Genomic DNA, 15,772 nt, shown 5'->3' on the forward strand with positions numbered 1-15,772 from the left:
GAGCCCCTTCATCTAAGGAGGGTCTCTCACCTCCTTGCCAGCTTCAGCCGGCCTTCAGAGCCCCCTGCGGACTAGTGAGCGTGCAGGGGAACGACTGAAGGCGTTCTGCCTGTGGCCAGCAGCTTTCTCCAACCCTCACTCTTTGTCTCCCCGGCGTCCAGGATCTGCACCTGTCGGCTGCATGGACAGTGGCAGGAATTCTCATCACTCGGCGGTCCGCTGGGCCCGGATCCCGGGTGACCGGGTCACATACACACACGAAGGCGGGTCACGGGCAGGTTACTGAGTCAAGGCCACGGAGGTCCCCAAGAATGTTTGCCTTTCCTCGTGTTCCCCTTCCTTCACTCTCCCCAAGATCAGGATTGTCCGGCCTCCCAATCACAACAAAGCGAGTCATTAATTTAGGCAATAAAACGTCCCCGCGCAAAAAAAGTCAGATGGAGAATTCATCTAATTTTGGAATTCATTTCCTTGGGCTCCTTTCGAGCTCGCTCACAAAAGAACGAGCCGCGAATCGAAACAAGAGTCCTTTTCCTGAAGGCTGATTAAAAGCAGACCTCTCACATTCGGACCAGTCAGAATGAAGGGATCTGCAGGATCAGCTCAGTTTTTCAAATGTTTGGAGGCGTATAAATAACTTCTCCTGGTGAAATGTGCACACACACACTCACACACACACTTGCGGCAGAAAATCTGGTTCTAATTACTTGTACTTTGGGTGAACTTTTGTGTTTCCTTTGACTGTCTAATGTATGTGAGCTGTGTGTGTCTTGCACTGGGGCAGTGGATTCACGGGGACACACACACACACACACACACACACACACACACTCCAGACCGACTTATTTTGGTGCCAACAAAAATGGAGGCCAACAGAATGTTTTGACCAAATGACACTTTGCTATTCACCCTAATTAGCTGAAATTGCTCCTTCCCTCCAGGGACCCTGAGTTCCAAGCTCCAGATTCCCCCTGGGGCTAAGCAGGAAATGCTTTTGACTTTACAACTGCTTTTTTTTTCTTTCCGCTTTCCCTTTCCTTTTTTAAATTTTTCCTCTTTTTTTCTTTCTTTTTCTTCTTTCCTTCTATTTTTCCTTTCTTTTCTTTCATTCTGTCAGTCTTTTTCTCTTTATCTATTTCTATTTTTTCTTTCTCTTTCCCTCTTTCTTTAAGACTCAGCTGCCCAGAGAGTAAGTTAAAATAGTCTAACTAATCTTTGGATCCTAGTGAAATGAAAGGGATTGTGTAATGCCTCCTGGCCTCTCTACTTCTTAGTCAGTGACAATATAAAATACCCAAGTCTGTCAACTTGGGTGAGCCCCCCCATAAATTAGGGCTCACCAAGGATAACTGTGCTTTCTTAAAAATGTTATCTGCGGCTTTATCTAACCTTTAGAAAAATGCCAAACATGTTGGGAATTGTGGAGTGTGATTGTGGCTGCCTCTCCCTCTGGAAGGCTCATCAGCCCTCAGGTGTGCCGGCAGGGGGAGGAGCCCGGCAGTTTTCTTGGGTGACTTGGGTTTCTTAAGTCTTCCCTTCCCAAGACAAGCTATATTTATGAAAATTGAGAATGAGAAAAGGTTTGGTTTTCTCTAAGAAATCCCGCTCTGGGATATTTTTCTTTGTTCAGATGCCTAACTAAGCCAGAGTCCTGTTCCTCTGGGTGACCGGGGCTGGGCTACTTTTGCGCTCTGCTTGACAAACATACTCCAGGGTGACAGAGGCCTTGTACCTACAGGAATCCTAGATCTACTTTTCATTCCCCCAAAAGGTCACACTCGGGAAGTAGATTTTCCCAGAGATCTGTGCCAGGGTGTGTGACTTTGAGCTCTCTCTCCTTGACATCAGTGAGATCCATTAGGAGGGTCCAGCCAAGCAGGGGGACCCCTCGATGGCTCCCGGCATCACCAGAGGTGGGTGCCAAAGGTCTGATCCGATCGGAACAGTTTCCCCGGCCCCGGTGGATCTTGACAAAGCCCTACAGATGGTTAGCCGTTCCACAGGCCCCGCTTGGTTGCTTGCTCCCAACTCCTTCTTTGGAAAGGAACTGTCACGTAAATAAATAAAGGGAGGCAAAATGCATACATAGGAGCAACTGCCGATCAGAAATTATTCCTCCAAGACTGCTTTCCAAAAACCGAAATCACATCAGCATGGCCGGAGCGCCGTTGTTTTATTGAATGACACAGCCCTCTTTCCCCCACGGGAAGTCTAAAAACCACTTTCTGGCCTGACGGAGAGCGCTGAATGAGCTAATACAGAACACATTGTCTGCTGAGGCTGCAGACTTTTCTAGCTCAAATTTTATCATTCCAGAGACGGATCGTACCAGCGTGAAATAAGGAGCAAGATGTTTGAGACCTCTCAAGGGCATTTGATGAAGCTCCCTTTAATTTAAAGGGACTAATAGATTATTGATGTAAGCTGGACCTCAGTAAAGCAGATCGATACCACAGCCCTCAGAGTCTCTCTCAAATACCCAAAAAAAGGCTGGTGATTGGCTGACACTTTCTGTTTTTACTTATCGGCTGGTTTCTTGTGAGGGCAGGGTATTAATAAACTTTATACCTCCACCATTCCCCCCAGAACGGACAAGTCTATTTTTGCTAGATTAGTATATTGTAAGTGGAAAGAAATTTGAGTTCAAGTTGCCAGATCCACAATTTTATAATAGCTTTTGGTACATAGTAGGCACTTAATAAACGTCTGTTGAGTGACTGACTGATTAACAAAGGGGAGTTGGGGAATCCATCTGGTTTCACTCTTGAATTTTCCCCATGGTATTCTCAAAGGTGATACCTAGAGCCCATGAGACCTCAAATATTGCAAAACACCACATACTTGAATGCTTTGAATAGGAACCAATGGGCCAATAGAGTAATGTTCAAATATTTAATCCCCTACTGACCCCAGGCAGAGTTTTCTTAGGGCTGTGGGACCGTCAAAGGAAAACAATATATTTTCTTCACTTATTGGTGTGGACAGGTATATTTTGTGGCTGCCATCCATGGATTAAAGCTACAGTGGGCAGCCATAATGGAAGCCAAGAAACTGAAAGAACACATGTAGGGCTGAATCTGTAATCAAAAGAGACAGACCTACCTCTGACACTTAATAATGGCCAACCCACCTAATATCTCTGACTTTCCTCTGTCAAAAGCGAAGGTAATGCATAGTATCTGCTTCCTAGTGTTGTTATAAAGACCAAATGAGACAAATGTGTTGTGTTTTACAAACGTTTATTGTTATTAAATCACTTAGAAAACTGTAATAGAACTTTTCTTTCTTCCTACCTTCTTTTTTTCTCTCTGTAGCTATTCCTTTCTTTCTTTTCTTCCATCAAAATTAATTTCATCACTAGAAAAAATTGTCGTTTGATTTTAAGTAAGAGGAGGAAGGAACTTTCCTGACAAACCACGTCATCAAAATTTCTGCACCAGATTTATCATGATATTTCTAAGCAAATACCGGGGGGGGGGGGGGAAGATCCTATACAGTCGCAGTAAGGATTACAATAGCTTACATTTATATTAAGACTTGCAAAGCATTTTGCACATGACATGTCGTTTGCCCTTCACAACAATCCTGAGAGGGAGATGCCATTTTTATCAGCTCCTGTCCAGTTTATTTTGTGTGTTTTGTACACAGTGGTTCAGCTCCGGCCTTAGATTTTGAGCATCATGAGGGCAAGGAACTTTTTCGCCTTTCTTTGCATCCCCAGCACTTGGCATTGTGGCTGGCGTTTGGTAGAAACTTAATAAATGGCTGTTGACCTGATTTATAGAAAGGCCACTTCTTATTAGTTTACTTACTTCTATCTATAGCAGGCAACCATGTTTGATGAATGAATAAATGATTGACTATTCAGGAGGGATTTCTGTCCTAACAATAAAGTATTGAAGTTCATTTATCCAGCAGAACTTTTATAATTACTTTACACCAGATTGTAACATTTACTAAATATTGACACTTGGTTGTTCAGTGAATGAGAGTTGTGACGGGGAAGAATACTCCAAAGTAAAATCCAGCCTCATAATTTTACAGGTTAGGGATTTGAAGCCCAGAAAGATTAACTTATTTGCTCGGGATCACACAGGATTTCACCCCAAATTTAATTGTCTTCCCCCCCTGGATTTCCCATTGGAACAGATTGAACTGTGAAAATGAATAACAGCGGCATCTGTCATAAAAATGGGATTTTTTCCTAAGCAGAGAAAGGCAATGAAATATTTCCCCTTCTGAGTCTATTATGTTTTCAAGTGAGCAAATGGTCAGATTGGAAGAGCTACCCAGCATCTCATTTTATCACTGACCTAGCCCACTGTCAAGCAGAGGCAGCAGGTGTGAAGAAGAGAAAAAGGGGAAATGGAGGCCCAAGTTGGCTCTTTGGGAGAGGGAGGGGAGTAGAGGGAATTTCTAGTGTAGGAAGCTCCTCCTCCAATGCTGAGTATTTATAATTTATAATCCCAGAAAGCTTTCTAGACCCCAAAGTGGCTGGGTCACCCAGATGCCATCTCAAAGGCAGGATTTGAACTCGGATTTTAGTGGACCTCCATATAGCATTGGCTTGTCAGAGAAACAAGTAAAAATCTTTTTAGTAGATCCTCTTAAAGCATAATGACATAACTAGAGACTTATAGAGCAGGTACAAGTGCCATCGAGTTAGGGGTAGGGCTTTCCGGGAGGGAAAGCGTACCCCAGAATGTTGTTTCTAGCCCCATGTCTACTACTGGGGCTACTCCAGGCTGAGGTCAGTGCCTTTTCTTTGAAGGGTCCCAGCAGGGGGTGCAGATGGATGTGTAGAGCAGAGAGAAGTAGGAGTGAAGGGCCTATTCTCTTGGTGTGCTCTAGGAGCCCCCAGATTTCCCACTTTGAGCTAAAGCTTCTGTGGAATAGACCCACCCTTGTTATCCACACCAAAAAAAAAATAATAGGCCAGTTAAAGAAGGTAAAAGCTCCCCAAAAATAGGCTTTCAAAAGTTGTTCATGGAGCACACTTGTAGACTGAAAGTCTTCAGAGATGGAAACACAGGCTCCTTATTGTGAAACATGGGGTAAGCTGGTGCAGTGGATGGAGTCAGGAGGGCCCGGATTCAAATCCTACCTCTGACACCAAGTAGCCTGTGACTTTCCCTTCCTCTACCTCAGTTTCCCCCTTTGTAAGACAAAAATAATAATAGTTTCTACCCAGAAGGGATCTTGTGAGTGTCCACTGAGATGAGCGATGTCTTTGGAACCTAAACTAATAAAATGTCAGTTCTAACTATCGAGGCTTTATAAATGATAATCCTTGACTTTTGTTTGGTTGAGACAGCCAAGTTTTTTTTTTTACAGCTTTCGCTTTCTTGTTAGGCTTACATTTTCACATATAACCCACTTCAGTATGAGAAGGCCAATTGGAAGTCAAGAGACCTGGGCCTGATTCCCAGTCTTTCTGTGACCTTGTGAGAGATACTCAACTTCTTAGCACCGCATTTTCAGCATCTGTAAAATGGGCGTAAGGAATATTCTTTGTCTAATAGGGAATGGAGCTAGGATTACAGCTCTAATCCTAATCCTCCATTTTTCTATCCCTCATAGAATGGGTATGAGTGAAATGTTTTGCAGATCTTAAAATACTACACATGTGAATAAAGGAAGGGGTTGGGATTGTACCAGCAGGAGAATTCCCAGTGTGGGAACTCCTTCCCTCACCACAGACCATAATCCATCTGTAACTTATATCTTTATTGGAGAATAAACTCAAATTATTGCTCATTTAAACTCAATTTTAAACAATATTTTAGTTAAAGTTAATATTAAATATAATTATTGTTATAAACTCAATCCCCACTTTAGAGATGAAGAAATAGAGACTCTTACAAGTTAGACTTTGAGTAACTGACAGAATAATAATGGTACCAGAGAATAGATCATGAACCCTACCTCCGTTCTTAGGCCGAGAGTCAGGAGGCTGTACGCATTGTCAGATGTGGCCATAGGGACGGCTTCCCCCCCGCCTTTTTTTGCTTGATTGTTCTTTGTTGTCACAAGGGAAGACAGCTTCTTTCTCTCTTTTTTTCAGGTGAGGAAAAGTAAATGTTAATTAAAAATAATTTGCAAATCTTTAAAGGAAGGAGCATGATGTGTCTGACAATGATGTAAAAATGAAAGACGTTGATCAAACTTCAAAGAGAAGCAGATGTTCACAGGGGTTGGCGACTGAGGTCACCCGATGGGTATAAGATTGAACGCAGGTGCTGCAAAAGGGGCCTAATAGAGACCTTAACCCCACTGTCCATCACTCCCTCCTTCTGGCCCCAGCTTGTCAAAATCGGGGATGAGATCAGAGGCAGTGAAGCGTTGAACTCTTGATGAAAGGAACTAAAAATGTCTTTTTAAATTTTTTTTGCAGCCATCGAAACACAAAGCACCAGTTCTGAGGAGCTTGTCCCCAGCCCTCCTTCTCCACTCCCTCCTCCTCGTGTTTACAAGCCCTGCTTCGTATGCCAGGATAAGTCATCTGGCTACCACTATGGGGTCAGCGCTTGCGAGGGATGTAAGGTGAGTACTCCTCGACTCGGACGCCCTTCCTTGGCACGCTCCCACCCCCTCCGACTCTGGGGAAGCTCCATCTCCCTAAAACAGGGTGTCTGGACATGGGAACGTCTTCGTTCTAGCCTGGCCTGATGTGGGCATTTTGTGTATCTTGATTAATAGAATTCTGATTTTCCCTTGTAACTCATTGATTAGGAGAAAAAAAAAAAATCCCAGCGTCAGCTCCAGTCATTCTTTTGTTTCGTTCTATCTGGCCACTAGACCCAGAGGGCTCTGGAGGGAAAGCCCAGCCCTCTCTTAAATCTGGCTCACTCGCAAATCCTGCCATCCCCTCCCTGATGTCATGGTGCTCTTCAAGAAGGAAGAACTAATATTCTATTTTGTTGCAAAAAAAAAAAAAAAAAAACCCAAAAAGAAAAAGGTTAAGAATGCTAAGAACTGGAGGCAATCTGGGAGGACTTCATGGATGAAGTGGGCCCCTGAGTTGAATCCTGAAAGCAGAAAATGATATTTTTAGAAGGAGGAATACATTGCAGAAGTGCACAGGAGGTAGAAGATCCCATTCAGGGAATGCTGATGATATAGAAGGTGGATGATGAGGATTCATAAAAAATGAAGCTGGGAAAGAGATAGGGGCCAGCTCAGACTGTTAGAGGCAATATTTAAAATATGATTACGTTTGCAAACAGTTGAGGAGATCATGGTAAATATGGATTGATGTGGTGGCTTTTCAGAATGATGAATTTGGGGTGACTTTGAGTAGTTGATGGTTGGGTTTGGGGCCTGTGAGATTTGCCACTGGATGTGGAACATGAGTCTATAGAGTCTGGATTTGGGTGCTGAACAAGTAGGAAAAATAAAAAAGAGAGAGAATCAAAAACAATGACGATGTTTGTGAGAAGCCTAGGCAAGGGTGCTCGTTTCAGCCAAGCTGTTGCAATCTGGTGAGGGATCAGTAAATCTGGGATCAAAGGCCCGGCTAGGAACTTTGGCTCTGTCACCTTTTACCCACCTGTGTGACTTCAGGCAAGACTCTTCATTTCTCCAGATTTAATCTTCCTCACCTCTAAAAATGAAGGGTGCAACTGGGTAATCCAGATACCTTCCCTTCCCTTCCCCAATCACCCGCCACATCTCAAGGGTTTTTCTGTCACTCACCATTCTTCTCTTTGAGCCATGATGTCTGACTAGGGTTCCAGTGTGTCTTTCCTGGACCAATTGCAGCAGCCTCCTCAGTGCACTCCTGACTTCCACTTTCTCTCTCTTCAGAACACATACTTGCCAAAATAATCTTCCTGAAGCACAGGTCTGACTTTATTAGTCCCCTCATATAGGAAATGGCTGAAGCTCCCCATTGCTTTAGGATCAAATCTGGCTCTGGGTTCAGTCTCCAAGCTTGTTTCTTCTCCTTCATGCAGGCTATATTCCTAGCAAACAACCTCTTTGTTCTTTATCCCCCAGTCTTGGGTTTCTCCCTTCTGCCTCTATGACTTCTAGCTGCCCCCCAAGATGGATCCCATCTCTTAGAGTCCCCGCCTTTCATCAAAGCTCAACCTGGGGGGCTATCTCCTGCAGGAAGCCGGGCGAGTGCCCCCTGGTCAGGTGATCCCCCATTTACAGCTTGTATCTCCTCAGCAGAGCATTAACCTCTTGATTATCTGCCCCATTGTCTAGCACTGAGTAAGCTGTTTATAAATAGTATTTAATCTCAAAATACAAGTCTATATTTATCAGCTCTATAACTCTCACCAGATCATTTCAAACCAATTGCTTAAAATCACTTACCAATCATGCTGGATTTTTATTTTGCTTTATTTATTTTGCGGGGGTGGGATGTGTGAGGGTGAAAATAAGGGGACACCCACCAGATGCGTGGTTGCCCCCTTCGGAGATCACCAGGCCCAATCCCAGAGTTGTTCCAGAAGTGGGACAAGCTGAGCTTTGCCCCCCCTGCGTAGTGTGGTCTGTCTGCGGATGCTTTACCCTGATGGATTCTGGGGAAAATGCCTTCCCTTAGCCTGCTTCTTGGATTGTTTGGGGACAATCACAGGACAACCGAGCTCGGTTGGCTTCCGAGTTCATTTCTGGTAGACAGGAAAAAGAAATGAATTGATTGCACATAAGACTATTGTTTTATTATCAGTAACCCCTGGGTGAACTGGTTTATTTTGGTCTGAATGGAGATATTCTAGGAAGGTTTAGACTAACTTCCAGTTTGCTTTGCTGAATGGTTGCTATAGCAGTGGAGGATGAGCGGTTTTTTTTTTATTATTATTATTTTTCAAAATATTTACATGGATAATTCTTCAACATCAGCCCTTGCAAAAGCCTGTGTTCCAATTTCCCCCGTTCCTCCATACCCTCCCCGGATGGCAAGTAATCCAATATATGTTAAACATGGTAAAAATATATGTTAAGTCCAATATATGCATACATTTTTATACAATTATTGTGTCACATAAGAGAAAAAGAGAAGCAAAATAAAATGCAAGCAAATAACAACAGAAATGTGAGAATGCTATGTTGTGAACCACACTCAGTTCCCACGGTCCTCTCTGTGGGTGCAGATGGCTCTCTCCAGTACTGAACAAGTGAAATTGGTCTGAATCATGACTTTGTTGAAGAGAGTCACATCCATCAGAACTGATCATTATATAGTCTTCTTGTTATCATGTACAATGATCTCCTGTTTCTAACTCATTTCACTCAGCATCAGTTCCTGTCAGTCTCTCCAGGCCTCTCTGAAATCATCCTGTTAATCGTTTCTTACAGAACAATAATATTCCAAAGCATTCATATACCACAATTTATTCAGCCATTCTCTGACTGAGGGGCATCCACTCAGTTTCCAGTTCCTGCCACAAACATTCTTGCACATGTGGGTTCCTTTCCCTTCTTTAAAGTCTCTTTGGGCTATAAACCCAGTAGAAACACTGCTGAGTCAAAGGGTGTGCACAGTTTGATAACTTTTTGAGCATAGTTCCAAATTGCTCTTCAGAATGGTTGGATCTGTTCACAGTTCCACCAACAATATATCAGTGTCCCAGTTTTCCTACATCCCCTCTAACATTCAGAAGACGGGCAGTTTTAGGGTAGATTAGAAGTTCAAATTCAAAAGTAGAAATTCCTTCACTTAGGGAAATGTGGAATCTTACAGAAGCTTTATAACTTACTTCCTCTGTATGTGTAGAAGGCAAAGGCAAAGAGGGAAAGGGAAAGAAAGTGAAGGAGGGATAGAGGGAGAGGAAAAAAGGAGTGAAAGAAGTGAGAGAGAGAGGAAGAGAGCAAGAGAAAAGAGAAAGAAAAGAAAGTAGAGAGAAGGAGAAAGGGGAAAGATAGGAAGAGGAAGAAAGAAAGGAAAGGAATAAAGGAAAAAGGGAGGGGAGAGAGAGATGAGGTGATTGGGGGAATGAACTAGAAAAGGAAGGAGGAGGAGACTCAGCTCAGTCTGGCCGCTCTCCAGACTGCTATAGTGGGAACGTTTCTTTTGGATAGTGGACTTGTCCAAGGACCTGAGCTGAAGTCCTGGCTCTGTCACTTTGCTTCTCTGGGCCTGGTCAGCAGAGGCATCCTTTAAGACCTCTTCTTGGAACCATGTTCCATACTTTCCACTCACACTCATCAATTACCTCCTAATCTCCTGTTTCTTCACTTGTGGTGCTGATTTCTTACTCTTTTGGATGTGAGCCAAATAGGGCAGTAACATGAAAACTTCATCAAGCTCTGTAGTAATTTCTGTCCTAGTTTTCCTGATGTCTTTTGTTTTTTTAAGGTGGTCATATGCTCCCTCTGCCTCCCTGTTGGATCCTCTCTTATTGCAGAAAAAACTCCTGGCAATGAGATGTTCTCAGTGTTCAGGTCTAATAGCAGTACCCCCCAGCTTTATGCTGTGACAGAGGAGATATGTTTCATAATTTCTTTTCCAAGACCTTTCTTAGTTTGTCAGAATTCAACTCATTGTGAGTTGCAATCAACATCCTTTTATTGAATTGTTCTAATTATTATGGATATTTTTCTCTTGTTTTTTGTTTGTTATATTTTTAGTTAATAGAATTCTCTCTAAACCCAGGTAGACCAAGTGAGTGTGTCAGCTGGCTGTCTAATTTCCATAGCATGTATGGGCCACTGAACAAGCATCTTCACTATGTCCCCCCAAACTTTTGACCTACAGGAAACATGTAGAGGCTAACTGAAGGAAGGGAGGAAAGCTGATTGATGGGGAAACAAACTCATATTAGAAGAATCTCAAAGAGAGACCCTTACATCACTGCAATATTTAAATTTCATTTTACTGGTGAATTTTGGTGAGAAATCCCTAGCTCCTGAGGGATGAACCTGGTTTGGTTTTGTGGATTAGGCCCCAGAGTCACTCGGGACTTAAGCTTATGTGAAATTTTGGACAGAGAACTGCTGCAGCATGAATAAGAAATCGTCCGGTCAGCGTGGTTTTGAGGTGGTGAAGGGACAGGGACCATTAAAAAAGCTTCCATTCTCTGGAGGGTTGGGTGTAGGTGAGGGCAGTAGGGATACAACATCGGTGGCAAAGGAGGGACCCGTGTGGTCTTGGAAAGTTGGAAACTTGCATTTCAGTCAGGGAAGGCTTGATGAAGTGTTTACCGCCTGAACTGGAGGAAAAAAAAGATTCTGGAGGGTGGAAATGAAGGAGAAATATGTTTATATCAGGCCTGGAGCGTAGCTTTGAATAATGTATGGAAGCTGGAGAAAGCCTCTTGGGTTTTGTGAACACTGGCTCAAGTCCCATGGACAGTCCTCCTAATCCCTTACCCAAATATTGTTCCCAAAATATTAATTGATCTCTGGTTGGCCTCCTGTTGGCTCCTCCATTGTTTCCCATTAGCTTCCCCCTTGGTAATGATTAAGGGAGACCCACACAAACAGGGTTACCAGGCAGAGCACCAGGGAGGCCCCTGAAAGGAGCTGGAATCTTTCCCTTCCCTCCCCAGGAAGGCCTTCACTTCCTAATGTTCCAGTCTTCCATTGCTCTAAATCTCTGTCTAAAAGTTTTCTTCTCTGTGAGTCCTGGATGCTTATGGTTTTGCTCTGGCCAGATAGGATACAAAGAAGAGTCTATCCCTAACTAGCCGGGCAACTGGGAACCAGTCACTTGCTTCCCCAGGCCTTGGTTTCCCCTTCTGTAAAACAAGATCACTGGATACGAGTATCTCTAAGGTACCTTTCAGCTGTGAGCACCCATCATTTTCCTTTTTTTTTTTTTAAACTCCCCACAATGGTGGGTATAGAATAGTGGTTTATAACTCAGGGAGAAGGGTCCTTAGGAGCCCAGCGCCTCATTTTGCAGGTGAGGAAGCCAAGATTAGGAGGTTTTGTGTTTTTTCCAACATCACACCAGGGTAAGAGGCAAATCTGGGATTTGACCCTGATGCTCCGTTTGCCGCACATTGGTCCAGGGTAGTTTCTGTAAGGTGTGCCACAAGTCCAGCCTCAGAAAAGGGCCAGGACTTTTGCACTCAGGTCTCCCACTGCCTGCCATGGCGTGGGGTCCTCAGAGATGAGCCCCTGAAGTTCAGAGACAGCTGAAGGGGAGCCACCCAGGAGAGCATCGGCTGGAATCCCTGTCTGGCTCCCCACCCCCACGAAATCCCAACCCCTCGAAAAACAAACTGAAGAAATACACAGTCCTAAAAGTCTCGGGATGAGGCTCTCAGACCCCATGGAACCCAGCCCCGCTTTGTTACAGATGGGGCGCAGGAGAGGTCATGGGGGAGCTCCTGATTGTAAGAAGCTTTTCTTACGTGGGGTTTAATGGCTCCTTGGCAAGTTCCACCCGTTGCTCGTACTCTGGGGCCAAGAGAACGTGCCCTTTCCTCCTTCACACCAAGTCCCCCCTGATGGGGGGGGGGTCCCGTGTTTCTTCAGCCGCCCCTTGGCCATTCTGATCATTCCCGAGAGCTCTCAGGAACCGCCCCAGTGCATCTCGGGCCTCAGTTGGGTCATGAAGCTGGAACTGGACCAGGCCTGACAGAGACCCGGCGCGCTCACGTGTCACGTGCTGTGTCACCCACGCTGCAGGACCAGGAACCCTCTGGTTCTAAACGCAGCGTTCTTTCCCTTTTAATGCATGTGGTGTAATTAATGTATATTCATTTAATAAGAAGGTAACAGAAATTCATTTTTAAGTCTTTTTTTGACCTACCCAACTTTCTTCTCCCCAGAATAGGGGATCATTTAATCATTGTTGCCTCGGCCTTTATTCACCTTCGCCCACGGGCCCGGGAGGCGCTCGGCCCCTCCTGGAGTTTTTCTGGAAGGCAGCAGAGCATTCAGCTCGAGACATGTGTGCAATCGTGAAGATAAATGTTTGCACTTTATTTTAGAATGTCTATTAAATATTACAGATGTGCTTAGTGATTTTATTTGACCGAGGCCATTAAAAACTACATTTTTAAGTTGGCGTGAATAAACACTGAAAGTTATGATGTGTTTGGCTGGGAACGTTTCGGCTCAGAAGATATTGTCCTGCCCTCTCTTTTGTGGGTTCATTCCCAGCTTCTTTCACCAGGAGAGCTTAGCCCCGGCTACGCAAGGAAAGTTAATGAGAGAATAAACAAAGCCTGTCTTCTCTGTGGTTGGTGGTTTTTTAACCTCTGGGATGATGAAAATTCCGTGGATTTCTCCATCTGGACTTCGGCGAGCCCTGCCCGTGGCTCCAGAACTGAGAGCCAGATCCCTTGGGAAGCTCCGGGGGCCTCATTCGAGGACAGGAGTGTCCAAGGAGGATCATGGGGGGCTGAGGATCGGCCGTTGTAACAGTCGTGGCAGAGGAAGCTTGGCCCTCGTTCAGGATGGGCTGGGAGGGTCTGAGCAGCCCCAGAGTGGACCCAGAAACAGGATGAATGTCGGGGCGGGCGGCCCTTGGGATCGTTCAGGCTCCCACTTTTACAGTTCCATGTTGAGGGCTTCCCAAGGCTGGCAAACAGTGAGCTGGTGCATTAATCTTCCCAACCTGCTCCCTGAGGTGTTGGTGTTAGAAACAGAGATACAGGATCCTGGGAATCAGGTTTCCACCATGCTTGACACATTCATTCTCTCTTTCTCTGTCTCTCTCTGTCTCTTTTTGATTTCTCTCCTTCTCCTCACTCTCCCTTTCCATCCCTCTCTTTTTCTGTCTCTGTCTCTGTCTAGCTGTCTGTCTGTCTCTCTCTTAATTCTCTTCTCCTCCCTCTCCCTCTCCCTTTCCACCCCTCTCTTTATCTCTCTGTCTCTCTCTGTCTCTCTCTCTCTCTCTCTCTCTCTGTCTCTCGCTGTCTGTCTCTCTATCTCTCTTAATTTCTCTTCTTCTCCTCCCTCTCCCTTTCCATCCCTCTCTTTTTCTGTCTCTGTCTCTGTTTCTCGCTCTCTCTGTCTCTGTCTCTCTCTCTCTCTCTCTCTCTCTCTCTCTTTCATTTCTCTCCTCCTCCTCCCTCTCCCTTTCCATCCCTCCCTTTTTCTGTCTCTATCTGTCTAGCTGTCTGTCTCTCTCTCCCCCTCTCCTCCCTCCGTCTTTCAGGGTCCCCAGGTTGACCACCTTCCCTTTAGCTTTCTAATCCTCCTCAGGCCTGCTCTTAGGTGGAAACAGCAGCGAGGGGTGTCTGAAAACTCTCTGATGCTATTTATTAGATGTAGGTTGCCAGTCTGCATTGACGGAAGGAATTTCTATACGTGGAGTTCTCCATGAAGATAAAATCATGAATCTAGAGCAAGGGCTCTTACTCTGGGCTCCATTTTTAAAAAATAGATTTTATAACATATATACCTATTTACATACATAGTATATATAAAATCTATTTTATAGGCATATATAATATTATAGTTTATGGCCAGATTGGTGGAACAACGTTAGAGTCAGGTAGACCTGAATTCAAATCCTGTCTCAGGTGCTTCTTAGCTGTTTGACCCTGCACAAGTCACTTCACCCTGTTTCCCCAGTTTCCTCCTCTGTACAATGAACTGCAGAAGGAAATGGCAAACTCCTCCAGTATCTCTAACAAGAAAACCCAAATGAGGTCACAGAGACTTAAGAATGACAGAAATGACTCACCAGGACATAAAAAAGTGAAAAAATCATCCTCTAGACAATTCTTCTGTCCCCTCCCACCAAAAAAAAATGATTCCTGGTTTTCAGACACGTTTTTAACAGAGGCAGCAGGATACAGGAGAAAGGGCTCAGGTCCTGGAGTCAGAGAGCTGGGTTCAAATCTTGCCTTGACCCTCCCTGTGTGACCTTGGGCATTTCACTGAAGCTCTCCAGAGAGGTCTGAGTTTCCCCTTCAGTGAAGTGGCTCCGGAGATGTTTCCCTGTAGCTACATGGGCTCATGAGTCTGCCCAGGAAGTGAGATTCGTCTCTTGGCTCACCTCCTGGGGACCGCCCACGTTCCTGCTTCATCTCCCTGGGTAAGGGTGAGCCTGAGCCACGGGTGCAGGGCTATTTGTTGGGAGAGGGCGTGGAGAGAAACAGAAATACCATCCCCTTAAAAAAAGGAAAAAGAAATACCCAGCTCTGTGAAATGCCCAAAGACGGCCTTTCAGCTGGCATCTCTCACTGAAGTAACTCCAAATGGGACCACGGTTTTGTACGGAAAATGGTTGGAATTGGGTCTTTATGACTAATGATTCCGATCCCTTTTCTTAGAATTGAATTTGTTCTGCTCCTTTAGAGACTTTAGAGAAGAGTGTCTCTTGTTTCCTCAGTCATAAAGGCCCAGTTCCGACTTGTGACCTTTTCATCCTCACGGTCCCAGCCAGACCCACCCTCCCCTCCCTGGTACATCAGGCACTGCAAGTAGTAGAGGGAGAGTGTCCTGGGAGGGTTGGCGGTGACCAGCGGGCCAAATAATCAGTTCTGGAACAGAGGGTGAACCTAGGGTTCCCTTTGATACAAAGAACATCCAATGAGCAAACTCCCTCACCGTGGCAAATTGACAGCTGGTCTGAAATCCGTGGGGAGGAGGGAAAAAGGATGTATAAAGTGCCTACTGTGTGCCGGCACCATCCTAAGCACTTTATGTCCTTGATTCTCACGACCACCCTGTGAGGGAGCCACTATTACTACCCCCTTTTACGGATGAGGAAATGCAGGGATTAAGCGATTTGCCCAGAGTCACACAGCCGGTAAGGATCTATGATCATCTTTGATCCCCTGACTCCAGGCCCGAATTCGCAAGCTGCCTCAACTTATAATATTAGCTCAAACTCCAAGGGATGGGGAGATTTGCA

General features: G+C 44.9%; 1 protein-coding gene across 2 annotated transcripts in view; it reads left to right on the forward strand.

Moving 5' to 3' along the window:
• Positions 1-15,772, forward strand: part of RARB (retinoic acid receptor beta) — a 157,556-nt gene that overhangs the window by 37,512 nt on the left and 104,272 nt on the right. For both annotated transcript variants that reach the window (XM_031940374.1, XM_003772032.4), the window contains exon 2: positions 6,395-6,543. Coding sequence is in view for 1 of the 2 variants with exons in the window: in XM_003772032.4 (XP_003772080.2) it covers positions 6,395-6,543 (149 nt within the window). In the remaining variant the exon portion in view is untranslated. The remainder of the gene's footprint in view (positions 1-6,394; positions 6,544-15,772) is intronic.

The sequence above is a fragment of the Sarcophilus harrisii genome, chromosome 5, assembly GCF_902635505.1.
Source record: "Sarcophilus harrisii chromosome 5, mSarHar1.11, whole genome shotgun sequence".
Taxonomy (NCBI): Eukaryota; Metazoa; Chordata; class Mammalia; order Dasyuromorphia; family Dasyuridae; genus Sarcophilus; species Sarcophilus harrisii.